Source organism: Chinchilla lanigera, unplaced genomic scaffold (genome assembly GCF_000276665.1).
Source record: "Chinchilla lanigera isolate Chin_1 unplaced genomic scaffold, ChiLan1.0 scaffold00022, whole genome shotgun sequence".
Taxonomy (NCBI): domain Eukaryota; kingdom Metazoa; phylum Chordata; class Mammalia; order Rodentia; family Chinchillidae; genus Chinchilla; species Chinchilla lanigera.
This window is the reverse complement of record NW_004955423.1, coordinates 25011548-25031869: the sequence shown is the minus strand read 5'-3', so window position 1 is coordinate 25031869 and position 20322 is coordinate 25011548. Positions and strand designations below refer to the sequence as shown.

Below are 20322 nucleotides of genomic sequence, written 5' to 3'. Positions count from 1 at the left end.
GTAGAACAACCATATTAACTATCCTGTATATACGTACATACCAAATTTCTCCTTCTTTCCCTTCTCTTATCCCACATCCCAATTGCCCTTTAGCCTTGAGTGCTTTCCTATCATTTCACAATGTCTGTCGTACCTCCTAGTTTAAATTAACTCTTTCAGGTTTTACACTAGTGAAACAGTGCAGTGCTTGCACATGTATGTTTGATTTATTTCACTTATGAGCATTTTTAAATTTTGTATTTTATTTTGTTTTCTGTGTTGATGCTTGTAGATTTCTTATGTAAGATAGCTTTATCCCTGGTGTCAAGGCTTTCCTAGGAGGTGTCTGGTCCTCTGGATGTCTTTCAGATGTAGGTTGTTCTTGGTCTGTTCCAAGAACCTACCTTCCTAATATATTAAGACTGACGAGTTGCTATCAGTTTGACTTAGGGCCCATTCCTCTGGTTCTCAACTATGGTGATGGTTATGATCGTTTACAATGACAGTATTTTTCTACAGCAGGGAAAAATTGGTTATAGCATGTACAACATTCTGGTAAAAGTGGTTCAGTCAGCAATAACAAGAGACTCAGGTGCAGCCTGGCTACTGACAAACTGTGGTAATTATTAGCCTGATATCTATAACTGTAGGAGGAAGGGCTACAGAAATATAATATAATCCAATTTATACCAGGAATTTTTTTTTTTCAGGGTAGGTAAAGTATTTTTATTATAAATTTCAAGATCTAAAAAGTAATTTGTTACATAGACTCAGATAAATCTGTGACGACTTCTTATCCAGCTTGCAGGCCCTGCAGTCACTGTGGCCTGCAGGAATGAAAGGACACAGTTCCACCCCTCGCAGAGGGATGGGGTTGGTGGGGTGAAAGAAATCCACACTGCCTCTCCATAGCGCAGTGGCCTGGGCCCCCCACCTTCTCTCCCCGGCATCTGGGCTGTGCTGAGTTCTGGGGAAGAGGCCTCTGCTCCCGTGTGGTGAAGGCCAAACTAGAATCTCATGGTAGCCTCACACCTGAAGCTCAAGCTTTTTATTCTCACTTTAAATTTCAGTGATATTTGGGACTCACTGATAAAAATCTCATTTTATTTCAATGATAGCATAGTTAATAAGTTATGATCAAATTCAGTCTGTAAGCCTGAGGACGACAATCCTCACCATGTAGTAAGAGACCCCCAGAACTCAGCGCCCAGTCCTAGTACAGGTCATATACTGGGAGAAACATACTAACCCAGGGCTAGACACAGCGTGTGACCCCTGGCGCTGCTGGTGCGTCACTGTAGGCAAGTGGGTGACCATGACGAAAAGGGCTCGGAGGCTCAGCAGGTCAGTCAGGTCATCCTCTGGCCTCTAAAGAAGACAGATATCTCTGTGCCAGAAACTTGCAGGCTAGGGAACCCTAGGTTTTGTTTTTGTGTTCTCATCTACATAAGTTTTTCAAGCTTCTGAAAGGCAGCATCTCTGCAAAGTGGGGCTGTAGGGAGCTTTGGGCTCATTGGGTGTGGTGGTGTGGGGCAGGCGAGCCCTCTCCCATGGTCCAGAGGGGTCCACGGGCAGAACAGCAGTGTAGAACCTGAGGTGGTGTGACGTGGGGACAGAGCCCTCACACTATGGGGTGGTTCGGGGAAGAGGAGGCAGAAGAGGAGCAGCTGCGGAGCTCAGGGTGCCCATTAGGGCAGACGCAACTCCCCAGCTAAGCCTGGTACTCTCTACCGGGCTTTCCTAAAGTAACCCTCTTCCTGTAAAGCAGTGGACCTCCACAGGGGATGATTCTGCCCACAGGGGACTTTGGCAATGTCTGAGACACTTTTGGGTTCCTCATGTGGAGTGGGTGCTACTGGCATCTAGCCAGGGCTGCTGCTGACATCCTCCGGTACACAGGATGGCCTAACGGGATCACTGAAATGCCAAGCACCCTGTTCTAGGGGGAGTACTGTAGTCATGACTTTGGATCCAGCGTGGACGGAGGCCCTCGGAACTGGCAGTCAGATCAGACCACAGTGGATGCACTCCATCCACCCCAGCCCTCATGTGTGGGTCAGGCCGCTGCCTGTGTTCCATAAATGTCGAATCAGCTCAAACTCCAGCCAATACAACTAAAACCTGAGACCCTCTGCGTCTTCCTTCTCCTCTGAAAAAACCACTTTCTTCTCAGAGCCAGTGCGACCCCAACTGCCACGACCAGGAGGGCCACAGCGGGGGTCCCTGGGAACAGCAGTATAGACTTGCCCTCGGGCGCAGGGAAGGCCTGCACTTGCGGGCAGGAGGCGTCTGCCCACTGAGCCTCTCCTTGCTCACAGGGGCCGCCCCTCGTTCGTCTCCTGAGGCTCCGCGGCTGCTGCTCGCACCTCTTCTTCACTAGGCCTCAGGAGCAGAGACGCAGCAAGGCTGGCTCCCCCGAAGGAGACCCCTTCCAGGTCAGGTGTCCTCGTCTGCAGCAAAGAAGTGGCAGTGACGTGCTGAACCAAGGGAGCAGGGCTCCGGGCAGCTCCTTTGGTGGCTCCCTGGTTGGCAAGGCGGTGGCAGCCCCGGCCACCGCTGCCGCGCCCTTAGGCATCTCTTCTTTCTCCACATGCACAGAGTCGGAGTTGGGAGAGTTGTTCTCACTCTTCTCCCCAGCTCCACTGCTATCCAAGCTTTTGACTTCTTCAAGATCCATGGCAATCTGCTGCCAGGGCTCAGGGCTGAGAGACACGGGGAGGCTTTCTGTGTGCCAGCTCTGGCTCGCGGACAGGGAGACAGGCAGGCTCTCTGACTGCCAGGAGGTCAACCCGGTTGGAGACTCCCGGGGGCTGACTTGTCCAGAGTTGTCGCTGGGCAGAATGTAAATGTCATTGCTGTCCTCTGCAGTGAGGCCAGGGTACTCCTCCTCCTCCCACTCAAGACTGAATACAGTGCCCCAGCCGCCTTGCTGAATGATGTACTCTGCTGCGTGCTCCTTCAGATACCCCACACTGAGCTGCAGCAGTGCGCTCAAAGGCTCTTGACCACGTCTTGTCAACTCCAAAAGCATCTGCTGTAGCAAAACCAGAGGCACCAAGATCTTGTTCCAGCCGCTGGCATGAGCTGCAGCCTCCAGTACACATTCTTGATACGCCTGATATGTCACTGGCTGGCTGAGGAGCATTTGCAGTGCTTTATGCAGAGGCTCTTTCAGGTCTTGGGACACTCTTGCTCCAAGATGGGCCAGCAATCTTCTACTGAGCTTTCTGGGTTAGCAGGGCCAACCCAGAACACGGGAGAAGTGTGACGATCAAAGCCTGTGCTGGTGAAGGCTTGGCGTAAGGGAAGCCATTGCTCTTGCAGCTTCTCCTGAGAGAGAAGTCCCAAGTAGCTGAGGATGACATATTTTGTTTCATAGTGAAATCCTAGAGGCACTGTAGTAGAAGACGCTCTTGATTTGGCTGGCAGAACTCCCCAGAGGTCTACTTACAGATGTGTCAGACCTGGCCCTGGCCCGGCCCCTGCCCCAGAAGAGACGAAAAAGGTGGCGGAGGCGGCACTTGCTTCCGACAGGGTTTCCCCCAGCGGCCTATACCAGGAACTGTATGCAATGATTTTCCACTTAGTAGAGAGATTTTACTCTGTTGTGGTGGTGGGAGGGGTGGGTTCAGAGGATAGGAGGTAGGATGGAGAGATGAATGAGGTTAAATACAGCAGGAGCAAGGTTGGAGGGCACAGGACTATCATCCAGGTTTTGGGTGCTTGTAGAACACAGGAGGGAAGGATTGGAAGAGAAGTCCTAGGAGTTTTGAAGTGAACCAGAAAAAGGACAGACAATGTTTAGTCACATGAAAGTATCATAAAGTGAAGCAAGATAGTTGACAAAAGTGAGGAAGAGGAGGAGTAGAATAAAACAAAAAGAAAGGCTACAGATGACCTGCTGGCTTGTATTGCTGATGTTGCATGGGATATTTCCATTCCTCTAATTCTACGTGTCCATCGTGTGTGCCTTAGCCAGGGTCATACTGAGTCACTGGGGTTCCTGCAGGTCTCTGGGGCCTGAGTCCCACCAGTGGAGGGAGGGAGGGGCAGATCTCAGGCTTCTCTGCCAGCAGTGCTGTCCCGATTGATTGAGGAAGGGAGGAGATGACCTCAGACTCCTTTTGCCATCTGCGCTGTCCTGGGACAATGGAGTGATCACATCAGTTTATACTTTCTTTTGGGGATTTATTTGCCTTTTTTAAAACTTAGAAACATGGTTTGTGTTTAAGAATTTGTTTTTTACACTTCACAGTGACTTTCTGTCTTTTGTAGCCTTCCTGTCATTCATCTCCACTTCGCTGGCCTGGATTCCATTGCCGTTATTGGAATCACCCTCTAATTTACACCCTCCACTTTTCCACTGACCTGGGTGGGCCGGGTATTTGACCTGGCAAAACAGAACTTAAAGCAACACTGGCTCTTCTGAGCCTGTATCTGAGTAGCTGAATGGGGCTGAAGGAAAATGCACCATGATGTTGCCTGCTCTTCATTACATTCATGGCCACTGACTTCAGGGCAATCCCTAGGCTGTCTGACAAACCTCTTGTTAAGTCACTCTCCTGTCTTTCTAAAAGAAAGGAAAGAAATAGACAGCTAAATGTTATGTCTTGTATCTAGGTGTCCTCCCAAAGCCTCCTTTGGTGATATGTGTTGTTTTTTACAAGTGGCTGGATCTAGGATGTGTGATGCTAGGATTAAGGAAGTGGTGCTGGGAGTAAGGGTGGGCAGCCTGGATAGAAGTGAAGGGACAAAGAGACATCTACAGCAGTCACCTCCTGCTACTTCACTGCATCCCTGCCTTCTGCCTGTGCTGCCATGAACTGCCTCTCCTCTGCGCTGCCCCTCTGCCATGCTGCCCTGCCTTGGAGTCAGCTGGCTATGAGCTGAAGCCTCTACAAAATGTGAGCTGAAATAAACCTTTCCTCCTTTAACTTTGGATGCTGGGTATTTTGTCTCAGCAAGAAAAGTAACTGAAACAGCAAAGTTCTCTCTTCTCTTTCTTTAACTCTCTAGTACCTCACCCCTTCCCTTTAATCTGTGCTGATGGTCTAGCTTCCCTATTTTCAATGAGAAATGAATGGGCAATTAGCCATTCTGATACATGGAAGCTAAATGTAGTTTTGCTTTGCATTTCCCTAATGAGTAAAGATATTGAACACTTTTTTAAAAATACACTTCTGGACCATTTGTACGTCTTTTAAGAAGTGTCTGTATAATCCATTTGCCACTTATTGACTGAGTGATTTCATGTTTTTGGTGTTCAGTGTTTTAAGTTTTTTGTGTAGCCTAGATGTTAACCCTTTGCTGGAAGAGTGGCTCACAAAGTGTTTCTCTAATTCTGCAGGCTGCCTCTTCACTCTGTTAGCTGCTTCTCTTGTTGTGCAAAAACTTTTAAATTTGATTTAGTCCCATTTGTTGATTCTTGCTATTATTTCCTGAGTTACTAAAGTTCTATCAGGAAACTTCTGCCTGTGCCTATGGCTTCGAGTGTTTCCTCTTTGCTTTCTTTTAGCAGTTTAACTGTTTCAGGTCTTGCATATAAGTTTTTGATCCATTCATTTTTTTTTTGGTACTGGGAGTGAAACTCAGGACCTTGCACGTGCCAGATAGGTGCTGTGCCACTGAGTTACATCCCCGACTCTTTTGATCCATTCCGAACTGAGTTTTATACAAGGTGAGAGATAGGGAGTTAAGGTCAGTCTTTGTAAGTTGATATCCAATTTTCCCAGCACCATTTGTTAAAGAGGTTATGTATTAGCATTCTTTAGAGGAGCAGATGCAATATGAAATCTGTGTGTGGTTGTACAAAGGATTTATGAGATAGGCTTACAGGATCAGAATTAGAAGTGTCCCAAAGATCAGATGCTAGGTCAGAGAGAGAAGATTCCAAATTTGCTATCTTGGTGCTGCAGACCTGGAGGACTCAGCAGTACTCAGAGGCCTGGAAGCCCACTGCAGGTATTGGTGCAGTTCTGTGTGAGAAGAGGAGAGCTGGGCATGGGGAGAGGTGGCACACACCTGTAATTCCAGCATCTGGGAGGATGAGGCAGGAAGAACCTCATGAGTACATGGCCAGCCTGAACTACACTGGAAGACTGAAGAGTCTATGCTGAGACCCTGAAGGAACTGGGAAACAACACCCAAAGGCCATGACAAAGATGGGGTCTTCCCATAGAAAGGGAGCACTTCGGCTTTCTTTCCCTTTTTATTCTGTCTAAGCTACAAGCTGATTGGTAGGCACCACTCATATCTGAGTGAGTCTCTTGTCCTAGTTTTCTGGCCTATTTGTCAGTCAATCATGGATACACCCAGAACTTACTAATCTGCTAGGTGATTCTTACTCATGTCAAGCTGACTAACACAATTAACTATAGCAGGCTGTGTTTTTAAAGTGTGTATTTTGGGCTCCATTCAGAATCAGATGGCTGTAGTTGTGTGTGTTTGTTTCTGGGTCCTCTATTCTGTTTTATTATCTATTTGTCTATTTTGTGCCAGTACCATGTTATTCTGTTACTGTTATTGTAGAATAGTTTGAAATGGGATATTGTGATATCTCTAGCCTTACTCTTTTTGCTTAGGAGTACTTTGCCTTTTTGTTTATTTTGTGTTTCCATGTGAATTTTTGTGTTATTTTTTCCTAGTTCTGCAAAAAATATCATTGATATTTTGATCAGGATTGCATTGAATCTGTAGAACCCTTTTGTTAATATGGCCACTTTGACAATATTAATTCTGCCAATCCATGAATATGAGAAATATTTTTATCTTCTAATTCCCACATTTTAGTGTCCTGTTCAGTTTATTTTTTCGGTGTTTTGAAATTTTTATTGTTCAGGTCTTTTCCCTCCTTAGTTAGCTTGAACCTTAAATTGAATATTTTCAGAAGCTATTGTGGATAGAATTGTTTTCCTGCTTTCTTTCTCATCGCATTATTATTGGATAGAAAAGTCATAGATTATTATTTTATATCTTGCTATTTTGTTAAGTTTGCTTGTCAGCTTTTAAAAGTCTTTCAGTGAAGTCTTTAGATTCTTCTAAGTTCAAATCATATTTGCAAAAAAGAATGATTCAACTTCTTCCTTTCCTATTTTGATCTTTGATTTTTTTATCTCGACTAATTGCTGTAGCTAAAATTTCAACAACCCCATTAAATAGGAGTGGTGCAAGTAGACATTCTTGCCTTGTTCCTGACTTTAGAAAAATTGCTTTCAATTCTCCCCCATTCAGAATGTTGTTGGCTAGGGGTTTATCCTATATGATATTTACTATATTGAGGTGTGAGCCTTCAACACCTAATTTCTTCAGGGCTTTTATCATGAAGTGGTTTGAATTTTGTCAAAAGCTTTTTGTGTCAATTGAGATGACCATGTGATTTTTATCCTTGATTCTATGTGGTGTATTATGTTTATTTATTTGTATTTGCTGAACCGTCATTGCATTTCTGGAATGAAGTCAGTTTGACCATTATGCATCATCTTTTAAAATGTGTTGTTGAGTTCAGCTTGTGTATATTAAGGATTATATTAAGGATTTTCACATCTATGTTCACCAAATGTACTGGTCTATAGTTTGTGTGTGTGTGTGTATGTGTGTGTGTGTGTGTGTCCTTGCCTGGTTTTGGAATCAAGTTGATGTCAGCCTAACAGAATGAATTTGGAAGATTCCTTCCCTTTGTATGTCATGGGATAGTTTGAGGAACATGGGTGTTAGATCTTTAAATTTCTGGTAAAATTCAGCAGTGAACCTGCCTGGTCCTGGTCTTTTCTATGTTGGGAGACTTTTTACTAATGTTTCAATCTCATTGCTTGTTATGAATCTGTTTAGTTTTTTTTTTAATCCTCTTGGTTCAGTTTTGTTAGATCATATGCATTTGGAAGTTGATTGATTTTATCTAGATTCTCTAATTCAATAAAATATAAGATTTCAAAGTAGTATTCCCCAACAGTCCTCTGGATTTCAGGGATGAATGTTGTATTATCTTCTTTTTCATCTCTCCTAATATTGATTTTGGTCTTTTTTCTCCTTTGTTTAGTTTGCCAAAGTGTTTATCAATCATGTTTATTTCTTCAAAAAGCAACTCCTTATTTCATTGATCCCATGTATTGTTCTATTAATCTCTATTTCATTGGTTTTAATTATTTCTTTCCTTCTTTTCTGTTTAGTTTTGGTTTGTTTCTGTTTTTGTAAGACCTTAAGACACCTCATTAGGTTATTTTAGATTTCTCTGATTATTTTTGGAGACAGGGTCTCACTATGTAGTTTTGGCTGGGCTTGAACTCATTGTGTAGCCCAGATTGGCCTTAAACTTACAGAAGTCCTCCTGCTTCAGTCTCCTGAGTGCTAGGATTACAGTTGTGTGCTACCATGCCTGGCCCTCTGTGATTTTTCGATATAGGCATTCATAGCTATAAACTTACTTCATAGAACTACCTTTGCTATATCCCAGGGATTCTGGTATATTGTATCTCCACTTTAACATGATTCACCATGCATTAAAAATAAGTCAAGTACTTTTCCTTAGGACAATATGGAAGATGCCTCCAGAGCAATCAGTAATCAGAGAAACCCTGCCATTTTTAGGCTGAAGTGTTCAAGAATGAAAGACTTTGCTTTTAGAAGAGATCCACACAACCCACTGTTGGATAAGGACTATGTAAGGAATTGGTTCTTTGGGATTTGATTCACAGTGTTCAGCCATTTGGGCATTCAGAGGTCTCTGCAACCATGAGCCAAGAGGCCCCAGATACTGCTAAGTGGCATCCACGTGGTGCTGGTTTTATAGGAATGCACACTGCAAAAGTTGTGAGGTCTGGGAGGTTTCCACCCAGGCAATGTGCCTAATAAAGCTGAAGGAGTGGAGCTGAAATTGCAGTGAAGATCTCAGGAATTTGGAGAAACCAGGGGAATGTCTGCTGAGAAAGGCCACAGGCAATGAACAAAGTCATCCCAAGAAAGAGGCCTTGAGGGCTTCAATCAGTATTGCTATGGGGGTGTGGTCACCAATACCATTTGGAAATCAGATCCTATCAGAATTTGCCCCAGATCATACAGCTACAGGATTTAACATTTGCTTATGGGGTTTCAGTCTTTCTTTGGTCTTCTATCTCTCTATCTCTCCCTTTTGGAATGACAGTGTTTACCCTATGCCATTGTACATTGGCCATGTTTAACTTTTTGATTTTTACAGGGGCTCGTATATAAGACTTTGCCTTGTGTCTTAGAGGAGACTTTGGGTTTTGACTTTTTGGGAATGCTGGAACTGTTAGGACTTTGGCAACTCTTAGAGCTGGACTAATGCAGTTTGCATAAAGAGATACAGGTGAGTATTTTAGGATCCAGGCATGGAATTTTATGATCTGTATCTAGACCCCCCAAAAGGCTCTTGTGACCATAGACAAGATCTTTTGAAGGTGTTTGAATCATTGAAGAGCTGTGTTCATCAGTGAATTGATCCACTGATGAGTTCCTGGCTGAATGCACTATTAGGAGGTGTCTGGTCAGGAGATGTAGGTCGCAGGGGGAAGACCTGAAGGGTGTATATCTCTCCCTGGCTCTTCCCTTCCCTTTCTGTTTCTTAGCTACCATGACTTGAGAAGCTTTCCTTCATATGAAATCTTTCCACCACTCTCTTTCTGAATTGGAGCCAGCCTACTGTGGACTGAAACCCTGAAGTTATAAGCCAAAATAAATATACCCTCTTTTTAGTTGCAGATTTCAGGTACTGTGTCTCAGGAATGAGGGAAGTAACTAAGTCAAAAGTACTTCAATTTTTTGTGTTTGTTAAGGGTTCCTATATGACCTACAATATGATCTACTTTAGAGAATGTTTCATGAACTGCTGAGAAGAATGGGTACTCTGGAGTTGTTGGATGGAGTATTCTATACACATACATTCTATACACATTCGGTTAAGTCTACTTAATCTTTTGTTTAGTTTAACTCTGATTTTTTTGTTGATTTTTTGTATGGATGACCTATTGAAATCACTCACAATTTTTGTATCATAATCTATGTATCCTTTATGCTGTGTAGTGTTTTATAAAAGCTAGTGTACCAATATTTGGTGCATATATATTTATTTCATATTCTTGATGGATTGTTTCCTTTGCCAATACAGTAACCTTCTTTGTATCATGTGACTAATTTTGTTTTGAAATTTGCTTTGTCAGATATGAGTACAGCTTCTCATGCTTGCTTTCTGGTTCCATTTGCGTGGAATATTGTTTTCTATTTTTTTACTTTCAGTCTTTCAGACATAGATATGTCTTTGTTAGTGAGGTGTGTTTCCTGCAGGTAACAATGAGTTGGGTCTTTTCTTAATCTGACAGTCTATTTTTTTATTGGAGAATTCTATTCTGACAGTCTGATTTTTTTATTGGAGAATCACAACTCTACATTTGGAGATATAGAAAGATACCTATTGTTTTGGGTTTTTTTAAGGTCTGAGTTTTTCCCAATTCTAAATAGCTTATGCACTCTTTCTTTTCTTTTTGTAGGATTCCTTTAAATAGTTTTTGTCATGCTGGCTTAGTGGTCATGAATTTCTAAATTTATACATGCCTTGGAAAGTATTTATTTTTCCTTCAATTTTATGGGATAGTTTTCCTGGGTAGAGTAATCCAGGTAGACGTTATTTTATTCAGGTCTTCAGATACATTGTTCTGTGTCTTCCTGGGTTTTAAGATTCCTGCAGAGAGTCTGCAGTTATTCTGATGAGTTTGTCTCCATAAGTAACTGGTGTTTCTCTCTTGCAGCTTTCAATATTTTTGTTATGTAATCTTTATATTTTAACTATAATGTGAGATGGAATAGTTCCTTTTTGGTCATGCCTGTTTGGGGTTCTAAATGCCTCCTGTACCTAGATGTCTATATCTTTTCCAAGATTTAAGAAGTTTTCTGTTATTTCAGTAAATAGATTTCTATGCCAGTAGCCTAAACCTTGACTCGTACTCCTAAATTACAAATTAATAAGTTGGATTCTATTTTAGCTGTGTTGCAGAATTCTTGGATGTTTTGTTCACAACATCTTGTTTTTTTATTTATTAATGTTTTCATGTAGTAATTCCTCAACTTTATCTTCAAACTCTGAAATTCTGCCTCCTGCTTAATTTTGTGCATGGGTGAGGTTTCTCATTGAGTTTTTGATTTAACTCATTGTACTTTTAATTTCCACAATTTCTGCTTGGTTCTTCTTCAGAATCTTTACTCATCACCCTCAACCCTTTCCTTAACTTATTCTGTTGCTTACTGTATCCTCTTTGAAGTCACCGATCATGTTATAAATCAGTCTTTTGAATTTGCTAGCATTTCATCCACTTACATATGTTTACACTCAGTTTCTGGCAATTTATGGACATTCAGAGGAGTCATTTTGCCTTGTTTTTTCACACTTCTTGTGTTCCCATATTGACATTTGTACATCAGCGGGAGGGGATGTCTCTTCCATTTTTATTTTAGGGTCTTATTAATGTCCAACCTTCCTTTGAGGGCTTAATCCCTGGTGTCACTCAGAGAGAAGAAAGCAAACTGCATTAATATTGATGACACAAAGACAAACCAGCTATTAACATGTGGTAAAAATCAATTAAAAGCAACAACTATGCCACCATTAACAGTAGAATAGAAATTTGCAGTATTGATGTAGGATAAACTAACAGGCTAAAAGTTATTAGTAATTAAAATTAACAGAATGGAAGGGATCAGAAAAGGGAAAAATAGGAGAAGCAAAACTTGAAAAAGAAAGAAAATGAATGCAAATAAATCTTAGGATTTCTCAAGTCATAAGATGAGAAAGAGGAAAGTGAGATTAAAACTCCAATTAGAGGATAACATTCCTTTATTGCTATTATTCCTCTGTATGTTGTCTTCTGTTTCTCTGTGACTTTAACCTTCCTTTCTGCTCACTTTTGATTCCCAGAGCTCTGCTCTCTCTCCTCACTAAGTAGTTGTTTTCCAAGTGTCTTGATTCCAGGCCCTGTAGAGGATGTCACCTGCTACCAGCTTTGGTTCCAAAGTGTCCTCACTACTGTGTCTTACCAGTGTCCTGCTGCATTATCGTATCCTAGCTTCAAAACTAAGGCTTCCTCCACTGGCACACAGGATTGCACCCCTCTTTTTCTCCTCCATAATATTGATCTGACAAATGCCTCCATACTGTGTCATCAATCTTTCCAGGTCACTGGGTGATTCCCACATAATGTACAAAATGTTCTCGAATCTCCCTTCTTTAGAAACAATTGTCCCTTCAGCTGCTGCCTCATTCTTTGGTTCCAGATTTCAAAAAATAACTTCATAAGGCTTGTCTAAAATTGTTACATCTCCTACTTATACATCCTTCTGCCATTCTTTCTTGAATCTACTTAATTTAAACTTTTCTTCCCACTCCTTTGACACTTATCAATGTCCCCAGTGATCTCCACCTCAACAGAAATCAGGTTTGGGTCTCAGTATTCATATTATTTGAACAGAATTTGGTAACTTTTCTCTTTCAGCACATTATTCCCTTGCTCTAGGACTATCTTTCTTGCTTAGCTTTCTTAGCCATTATTGGGTTCTCCTCATCTCCATAGCCTGTCAGAATTGGTGTGGTCTGGGTCATACCTCCTAAATTCAATGAGTGGGTGAACCTGCCTAGATGTGTGACTTTATACACCAGCTTCACATTGATAAATTCCTAAGTCATAGGGCAACATTCAGTAGGACAGTTATGTGTTACTGTATGTGGAGTACTGAGGTCTAATCTTTCCAGCCGGTCAAAGCTATTCCAGTTTTTTTTGTTGTAGGTCATCATGTAGTTCTAGAAAACCAGTGAGCAATGGGCAGTGAGCAATGAGCAGAAAGATAGGCTAGACTTTTCCATATCTTAGTTCACAGCTGAAGCTGGGCCTCTGCATCTTAGCTCTTTGCACCTTAGGCTGCTGTACTCAAATCATCGCTATTCTTCCTCCAGAAAAACCAACAGAACCAGGTGTTTGCCAAGTACCTTGGCAGAGTCTGTTTTAGACTGGGCAGAAATGAAGTCTGACTGTGATAATCACTGCTCATCTTTCTTAATACTGTGTTCTAATCAGTATTATTCATAGCCTACAGGGGTATTTAGTATGTTTCATGAATGTTGATTGAATGCATGAGTGCATTCATGCATGAATACAGAGCAAAGTCTTCTTTTCTAATATGGAATATTAAATAAGGATTTCATTTTTAAGGTTTAGTTTTCAATGTGAAATCAGAAATGAGATTGTTTTCTGCCTTTGCCTACCTCCAGAGTTAATGAGATAATGTGTAAATAAACTCTTTAGAACTAAATGTGCTCATTAAGACTCATATTTTGCATACCACCTTGGCATTTTAGGATTAATGGTGCTTGTAGGAAATTGGAACCACTCCAGATCATTTGGTAGACACATTGCTATAACTTCTCAGGAAAGTAATAGGAAAATACAAATTTTCAGAGGATCTCAGACCACTGGTTAATAAATTATGTTCAGAATTCTCCTTAGATAGTGACTTGTTGATATGGAGAAGACAGGAAGGATTGGTTGGTTTCATGTGACCAAATGAACTGACCCTGTTCGTTAGTCAGAAAAAAAAATGAACAACTCAAATTCATACGAACAGCTCTCTGTACATTTTCTCGCCTAATCCGCCCACAGCACTCTGGAGTGCAAATTGTTGTGTATCTGACAAGTTATCACATATTGCAGATATTCGAGGCTATCCCAAATCCTGGCAAACTCTTCTGCCAGGAGATCAGGATCCTAGTACATATAAAGAAAACTCTCAACTTTAGTAACACTGCAATTCTTCTGGGGTTTCTTGTAGACACAATTGGTAGAATTTTGAACATTACATGTTGTACTCTGTATTTTATGTTAGAAAATCAGGAGGAACTAAAGTTTATTTATGTGGGAGTTCACAGGGGAACCATGAAGATTTGAGTTGCTGTGAAGCCACACTTTCCCTTCAGAGTAGGTCACTGTCAGTTGATGCTTGCTTTCCCCAAGGATGGAGAGAGGTAAAAGGGAGAGTTGGTCTGCAGTCTCCCAGAATGCACTTAATCTTGTTGACCCATGATTGACAGTGACTCTTAAACCGAATTTTTTGCTAGTGGTTTTTTTATAAGATGAGCTGCACATTATTCTGAGGTTGGCATTGTCTGAGTTTAGATGATCCTGTTAGCACTTAAGGGCTGAGGTTTGACAACAGCAGTTGAGCTTGTAGATGCTACAAGTTTATGAAGTGGTTTGACTTGTCTTCACCATTTGATATTAGTCAGCCTTGTCCTAAAATCTAATATATCCCTTCCACACAGGGCTTCAGATAATATGTATATCATTTCTTTAGAAGTTGTCATTTCTTTTGACACTTGAATATGTGATTAATTAATGAAAAAGGAAGAGTATGTACCTGAAATATCTGTGTGAATCATGCCTGCTAATGTGATTATACCTTGCGTGTGAAAATTAGTTTGACCTTTTCGCAGAAAGCAGACTCTTGTACTACAGTTATTGTTCTTTGGTACATCCCATTTTCCCTCAAGATCAAAGAGAGCATGCCAGATAAAAACATGTAATGCACATTATGTCTAGTGACTTTCAGATTTATTTTATTTAATGCTCAACTAGATAACAGTAACATGGTTTTCAAATCAAACAATATAAAAATTCACTGAAACTTTGGTCACACATATCCCAGACACCATCACACTTTAGAGATGAGGGCTTTCATTTGTTTGGTGGGTATCTGTTTGGAGATTTTTACATCTCACATTCACTTAAGACAAATTCATATTCTTATATTCCTGTGTTGTCCAGTGGTAATCTACTAATTTTTTAACTCAGTGACTTATCTTAGAAAAATTTCTATATGAATACAAGAAAAGTTGTCTAAAAATGGATTATGTAGCTCAAATTTTCAAATGCACCATTAATGTGCCTAGAAATAATCCTATAGATCTTCCCCAATGATAATTTATCTGAATAAATTTACTAACACTGATTTATTCTTGCATTCTTGTGTTATGGATTTATAAGTAAGGTTGGTTTATAAATTTCTTTTTGTGCAGATTTGGTTATATTTTGCTATCAGTGCCATATGCTTTATCAAATTGAATTGGAAGTATTTCTTATTTTTTACACTTTTAATAATAATTTTGATACTGTTAGAATAATCTCTTCATTGATGATTTGATAAAAATTTCCTGGAGAAATCATGTTGGCTTGGTCATGTTGGAAGAGAATAATGGGTTTTTTCTTTATGCGTTTTGCTTTGAAATCAGCATTAGTTGAATTTCCCACTAGAGGTATCCATTGAACCCAGGTTTTCAAATGTATTTTTAAGATTGTGCAGGATGCAGTCTTAATGGGGTATAATAGATCTCTGATATTACAATGGTTACTTTCTCTCATCAGGGAGAAGTGAAATTAAACTTTTCTTTTGGGGGAGCAAAAATTAAAAAAAGTGTGAAAAACATTACAATGGGTTAATCTTTAGGATTATGTTAATATTCTCTGTTTATGTTTTAATTGTTTATTTTTCCTGATTTTACATTTACTTCTTTTTTGTTGGTTACTTTAACAATTGTTTTAGGTGTCTTATTTTTCAATTTTTAAAATCTAACTTTTGGAATTATATATTGGTTCTGACTACTTTTCTTTAGAAACTCTTTTTTTGATTTCTCAAAATTACTTAATTTCTATTTTTGTTTATTTAATAGTTGTTTTTCTGAATTTTTGAGTTGACATTTACTTCATTAAAATAAGCATGTCATAAAGTTCTGATAAGTAGTAACTTCATTTATCATCTTTTTGTAGAAACACTACAGCAACTTCCTTCATAAAGCTACCTAACATTTTTTCTTCATAATTTGCAGATGAAAAGAAATATGGTTTTCTGATTTTCAGTTAATTTCTACATTTATGGAATTATCATCAGAGAATATTGTACATAGTTCTTTGTTTTTGCATTTTATCTTTATGGGCTAATATATGGTCATTTTTCATGAATATAACTGTAGTCCTCTAAAGAACATATAGTCTCTACTTTTGAGGCACAGAGTTTGATATATCCAGAATTAGATGGAATGATGGGTAAAATTTTCCTGTTTGGATCTGTTTCTTCCTATGTCTCCCTTGTAATACCTGCTTTATACATGTTGCTGCTATGCATTAGGGTTAAAGAAAGTCATAATCCCATCTTCACTGAGCTTTTAATTTTTTGTACTATATATTTTTTATCTTACATAAGGTTTATTAGAGCTGAATCAAAATTGTGTGATACTGAGGCCGTAACTCCTGCTTTATTGTTGCTAATACTTTACGAGTGTGTGTGGGGGGATGAGGCATTATCTGAGTAAAATTTTGATCTTGTATTTCCAACCACTTGAATTTTGCCTTTAGTGCAGTTTGAGGATATTTTTTTCGGCTGAGAAGCATTTGTCTCAACTCCTGTTTATAGGATGTGAGTGTGTATCCATCTTACTATAGGGGTGCTCTTCTTTGTTGCCTATATAAGTGTATGTGTGTGTGTTCACATATGTGTTTTTAGGAAGTTATTCATTAATGGGTAACTTTGCTTTCTAGTGCCTACTTGTATATCTTTGTCTAATACTCTGAGTGCTCTACAGTTTTAGATGTAACTATTCGTCATAAACAATGTTCATTGGTGTGAATCCTCTTCTTTTCCCTGCATTGCATTTTACCCACTCTCATATTTTATTAAAGTTACATTTCTTAGTGTTTATATTTACATGGCTACACATGCTTGCTCTACTACTTATGCTGGCTTTAAATGTCATTTTTAACCTAAGCTTTTATAGATGAGTCAGTCAGTGAACTTATTCTACTAACCACCTTTTCTAGTAACCTGTACACCTTGCTATATACATGTGACTTGTGTCATTTCTGTCTTCCCAATGCCTATAGCATTTATTTTTTAATGTCTTAATTTCACAGTACAAACATATTCAGTGTTTACCACCAGTTCCCCAGATACTTTTCCTAGATTTGTTCCTTTACATTTTTTTGTTTGTTTTTTTTCTGGTACCAGGAATCGAACCCATGACCTTGCGCTTGCCAGGCAGGTGCTGTGCCTTTGAGGCACAGCCAGCCCCCAGCCCCCATTCCTTTGCATTTATTTTATGACTTCTAGGATTTTAAAATTATGACCTTTGTATTTGATGAACAACTTGATCAGACAGAAGTCTTTCAATTACCCTCGAGAATATCCTAAGTTTTGTCCCAGTAGGGACATTAGGGTTTGAATGCTGTTCTCAAGAAGACTGAGGGTAGGTGTATTTATTTTTGCTTCTTGAACATTTTCTTTTTGCTTTAAGACTCTTTATATTGAATAAAATTGGTATGGTCTGAGTAAAGTGAATGTGAAGAAAAATGACATGTAATAATTCCATAGCAGAAGTCTTATTTCAACCTTTGTGAATCAGTGATCTCTAGTGCATAGTGTTTATTTTCAACATGTAAACTGAAGGCTTTTTCAACATCAGCAAAGTTCTTTCTATAATTTAGTTTCACGATGTTTGTTCTCTTCCCCCAGGGATGTCCCCCTGTTCAGAGTCACACTTCTAAGTGTGCTCGTGATGCACTGCATTCCTTCAGTCACCACCACTGTCACACACATACCTTAAAACATTTCTTTATTTTCACTTAATGTTGACCAATGTCCATGTATCTGTCTTCACTGCCTTCTACTCGTCCAAAATGCTCAGTCTTCCTTTGAGTTTTTTTTTTCCTCCCAACACTCTTCATTTCTGGGATGGTTTGAATTTCCCTTCTTCCTATTTTATTTTTATCAGCTAATTTTTTCCTCTTCATCTCTTACCTAAATTTTTCACTTGTATTTTCTGGCCTTCTTTAATAAATTATATCACTTCATTAACCCAGTAGTAAATGTGCTTCATTTAAAGACAGTGTAGCGTAATGATCAGGACCGCAGATTCCAGAATATGACCTCCCGGGCTGAATCGGGCTCCTGCTCTAACTCATTTGCACTTGAGCAAGTTACTCACACTTCGTGTGCTCATCTCCCTAAGGGAGATGGAGTTGTGCTGAGAGACCACGAAGCCCACATCCGCCAACAGCTACAGTACTGCCCGGCAACTGCAAGTACTATGTAACTGTCATCTGTGTTTATGGGAATTATTTGTTATAAAATTCAGAGCTGAAATTTTCGTCGCCTCTGTGGCAATGCTTTTTTCACCTGTTGGTAAATTCTGATGCTCCTTTTGAGGATTTCTTTACAGTGTTTTGGTATCTGTCTTATCTTTCTTCTTCATTACTATTCCCAATTAAATGAATTATTTCTCTGGTGAGAGTCTTTGGAGAAAGTTCCTGAAACAGAGGCTTCAAGGTAGCCTTTCCAGCCCAAAGGCTCCTATTTTCTGTGGCAAATTGTTACATTCATGACCCCCAAGAGCAGATACCTCCCTATATCCATGCCCTTGTATAACTGTTCACCTGCTCTACTGTCCACATGGCCCTGGCCTTATTTTTATGAGGTTTTAGCCAGTGGCCCATGGGCAACCATGACACACGTGGAAGATTGAAAGGACACGAACATTTGGTCTGGCCTTGCTCTTGCTGCTGGGCATGCGACTATCTCCATATGAAAACGTCCAAGTAGCTTCCTGGAAAGAGACCCTAGGTACATGCACGAGACCCCGTGAGCCCACACAGACCCAAGATGATCCGTCCCTGCTGAGCTCATCCAGTCTGGCACCTTCCTGAGTGGTAGGCAGATTGGAAGCTTTTTGATCCACCCTTCTAGGGGTTTATTATGGCACAGTAGATTACAGACCCACTTTTACTGCTGCCTTAAAAACAGACTGCTTCCATACTCACTTCCACTGAGTGTCTGATGAGACAGGTCCAGGACACCTTCTGCTATTGGCTCTGTGCTTCCCAGTTCTTACAGACAAGGTGCAGGGCTTCTGCATTGCAGAGGGATTTCAGCCTCTTGAGGATTAGTTTTGCTTTCCAGATCCACTGCAACTGTACTCCCTAGAAACTCTGTCCTCTCCACATCCCTAGCTAGGCATATCTTCTGCATTACTCCTGCGTCAACTGCAGGTTTGAGAGACGTAGCTCTCACATTTCATGGTATATTCTGCATTCCTGAGAAATGTCTTGGCTGGCATTTTCTGAGGTCACTATAGTTGGTTCCTTTTGTGTCTCTCTCTGGGCCTTTTTCACATAACTTCAGTCTGAACTCGGTGGCTTTTTGCACTTTTACAAAAGTAGTGGAATTTGAGGGTAAAATCTGTATAAATTTATAAGAAATAGCATTTAACTCCTACCCTAACCCTTGCCCTTTTTCTTTGCATGATTTCTAGGAAGAGAGAGTAAAGATGTTCAAATAGCTGACATAGTGATCTTACTGGAGTCTATTTAATGCTTTCTGCAACAAGAACCCTTTGGATATATTCTTCTGAAGATGATGTAATACCCTTAACAACCTTAATCATTAAATAACAACCGTCATCATTAATGTGTTTCAAAGTTCCAGTATTCACAGAGATGGCATGTGCCCCTTTGGTTGGTTCCTTTTCTTAGATTAAATCACAGTTTAGATTCCCACCCACACTGCCTTTGGGCAGTGGTCTCCTTATATTTAATAAGCCTAACTTATGATTAGTCACCCTTTACAGCGAGGGTGCGGGCACTGTGACTACACTGCGGATGTTTCGGGCTTCCCTCCGATGCCCACTGCCTCCGTACTCATTTTGGCTTCGGGCTCAGTTTGCAGGTAACGGCTAAGGGGAACATGTAGGTGGGAAGCGGCAGGTACAAGAAGGCTGCATCCCCGCCACAGGGCTCCTGGCCCCAGCAAGGCGAAGCAGGAGCCTTGCGGATCCCAACATGGTTATTGTCACTTCTGGGCAAGCCCCTGTTGGTCCTTTAATATGTACTTCAAGAGGGACCATATGGGATCGAACTCCTGACCCCATTCCTCCTCCCACTAGGGAGAACAGCTTCCACTCATGCCATGGGCGTGCGTCTCTGCGGAGTGGCCCCCGTATTGTCCACTTGGGGCTTCCATAGCTGCCTCTCGCATCAGACGCGGGCTGCTTGGGTGCAGGACGGTGCCCTGGTCTTCGCTGCGCTCCTGGCCCTGCACCAGGAGCTGGCTCAGGGCAAGTGGGCGTGGCGTCGTGGTCACCGCGCCGAAGTGAGAAGCAGGTGCACCCAGTCCCTTAAAGCCTTGGCGAGTTAAGTGGCTCCGTGGACAAAGTTACCCGATCTCCCTGTCTCTTCCGTTCCTTGCGGCGTCCTCCTCCTCTTCCGTAGCGGGAAAGGTTTGGGCAGCCGGGAGAAGGAACCTGTGCGT

General features: G+C 40.9%; 1 protein-coding gene across 1 annotated transcript in view; it reads right to left on the bottom strand.

The window, feature by feature from the left end:
• Positions 1–12034, bottom strand: part of LOC102005611 (bcl-2-like protein 13) — a 26251-nt gene extending 14217 nt beyond the window's left edge. Inside the window, 6 exon segments of the mRNA XM_013514366.1 lie at positions 2101–2233; positions 2235–2250; positions 2296–2479; positions 2482–3186; positions 3189–3401; positions 12019–12034. Of these exon segments, the coding sequence (XP_013369820.1) occupies positions 2101–2233; positions 2235–2250; positions 2296–2479; positions 2482–3186; positions 3189–3401; positions 12019–12034 (1267 nt within the window).
• Positions 12035–20322: the final 8288 nt, after the last annotated feature.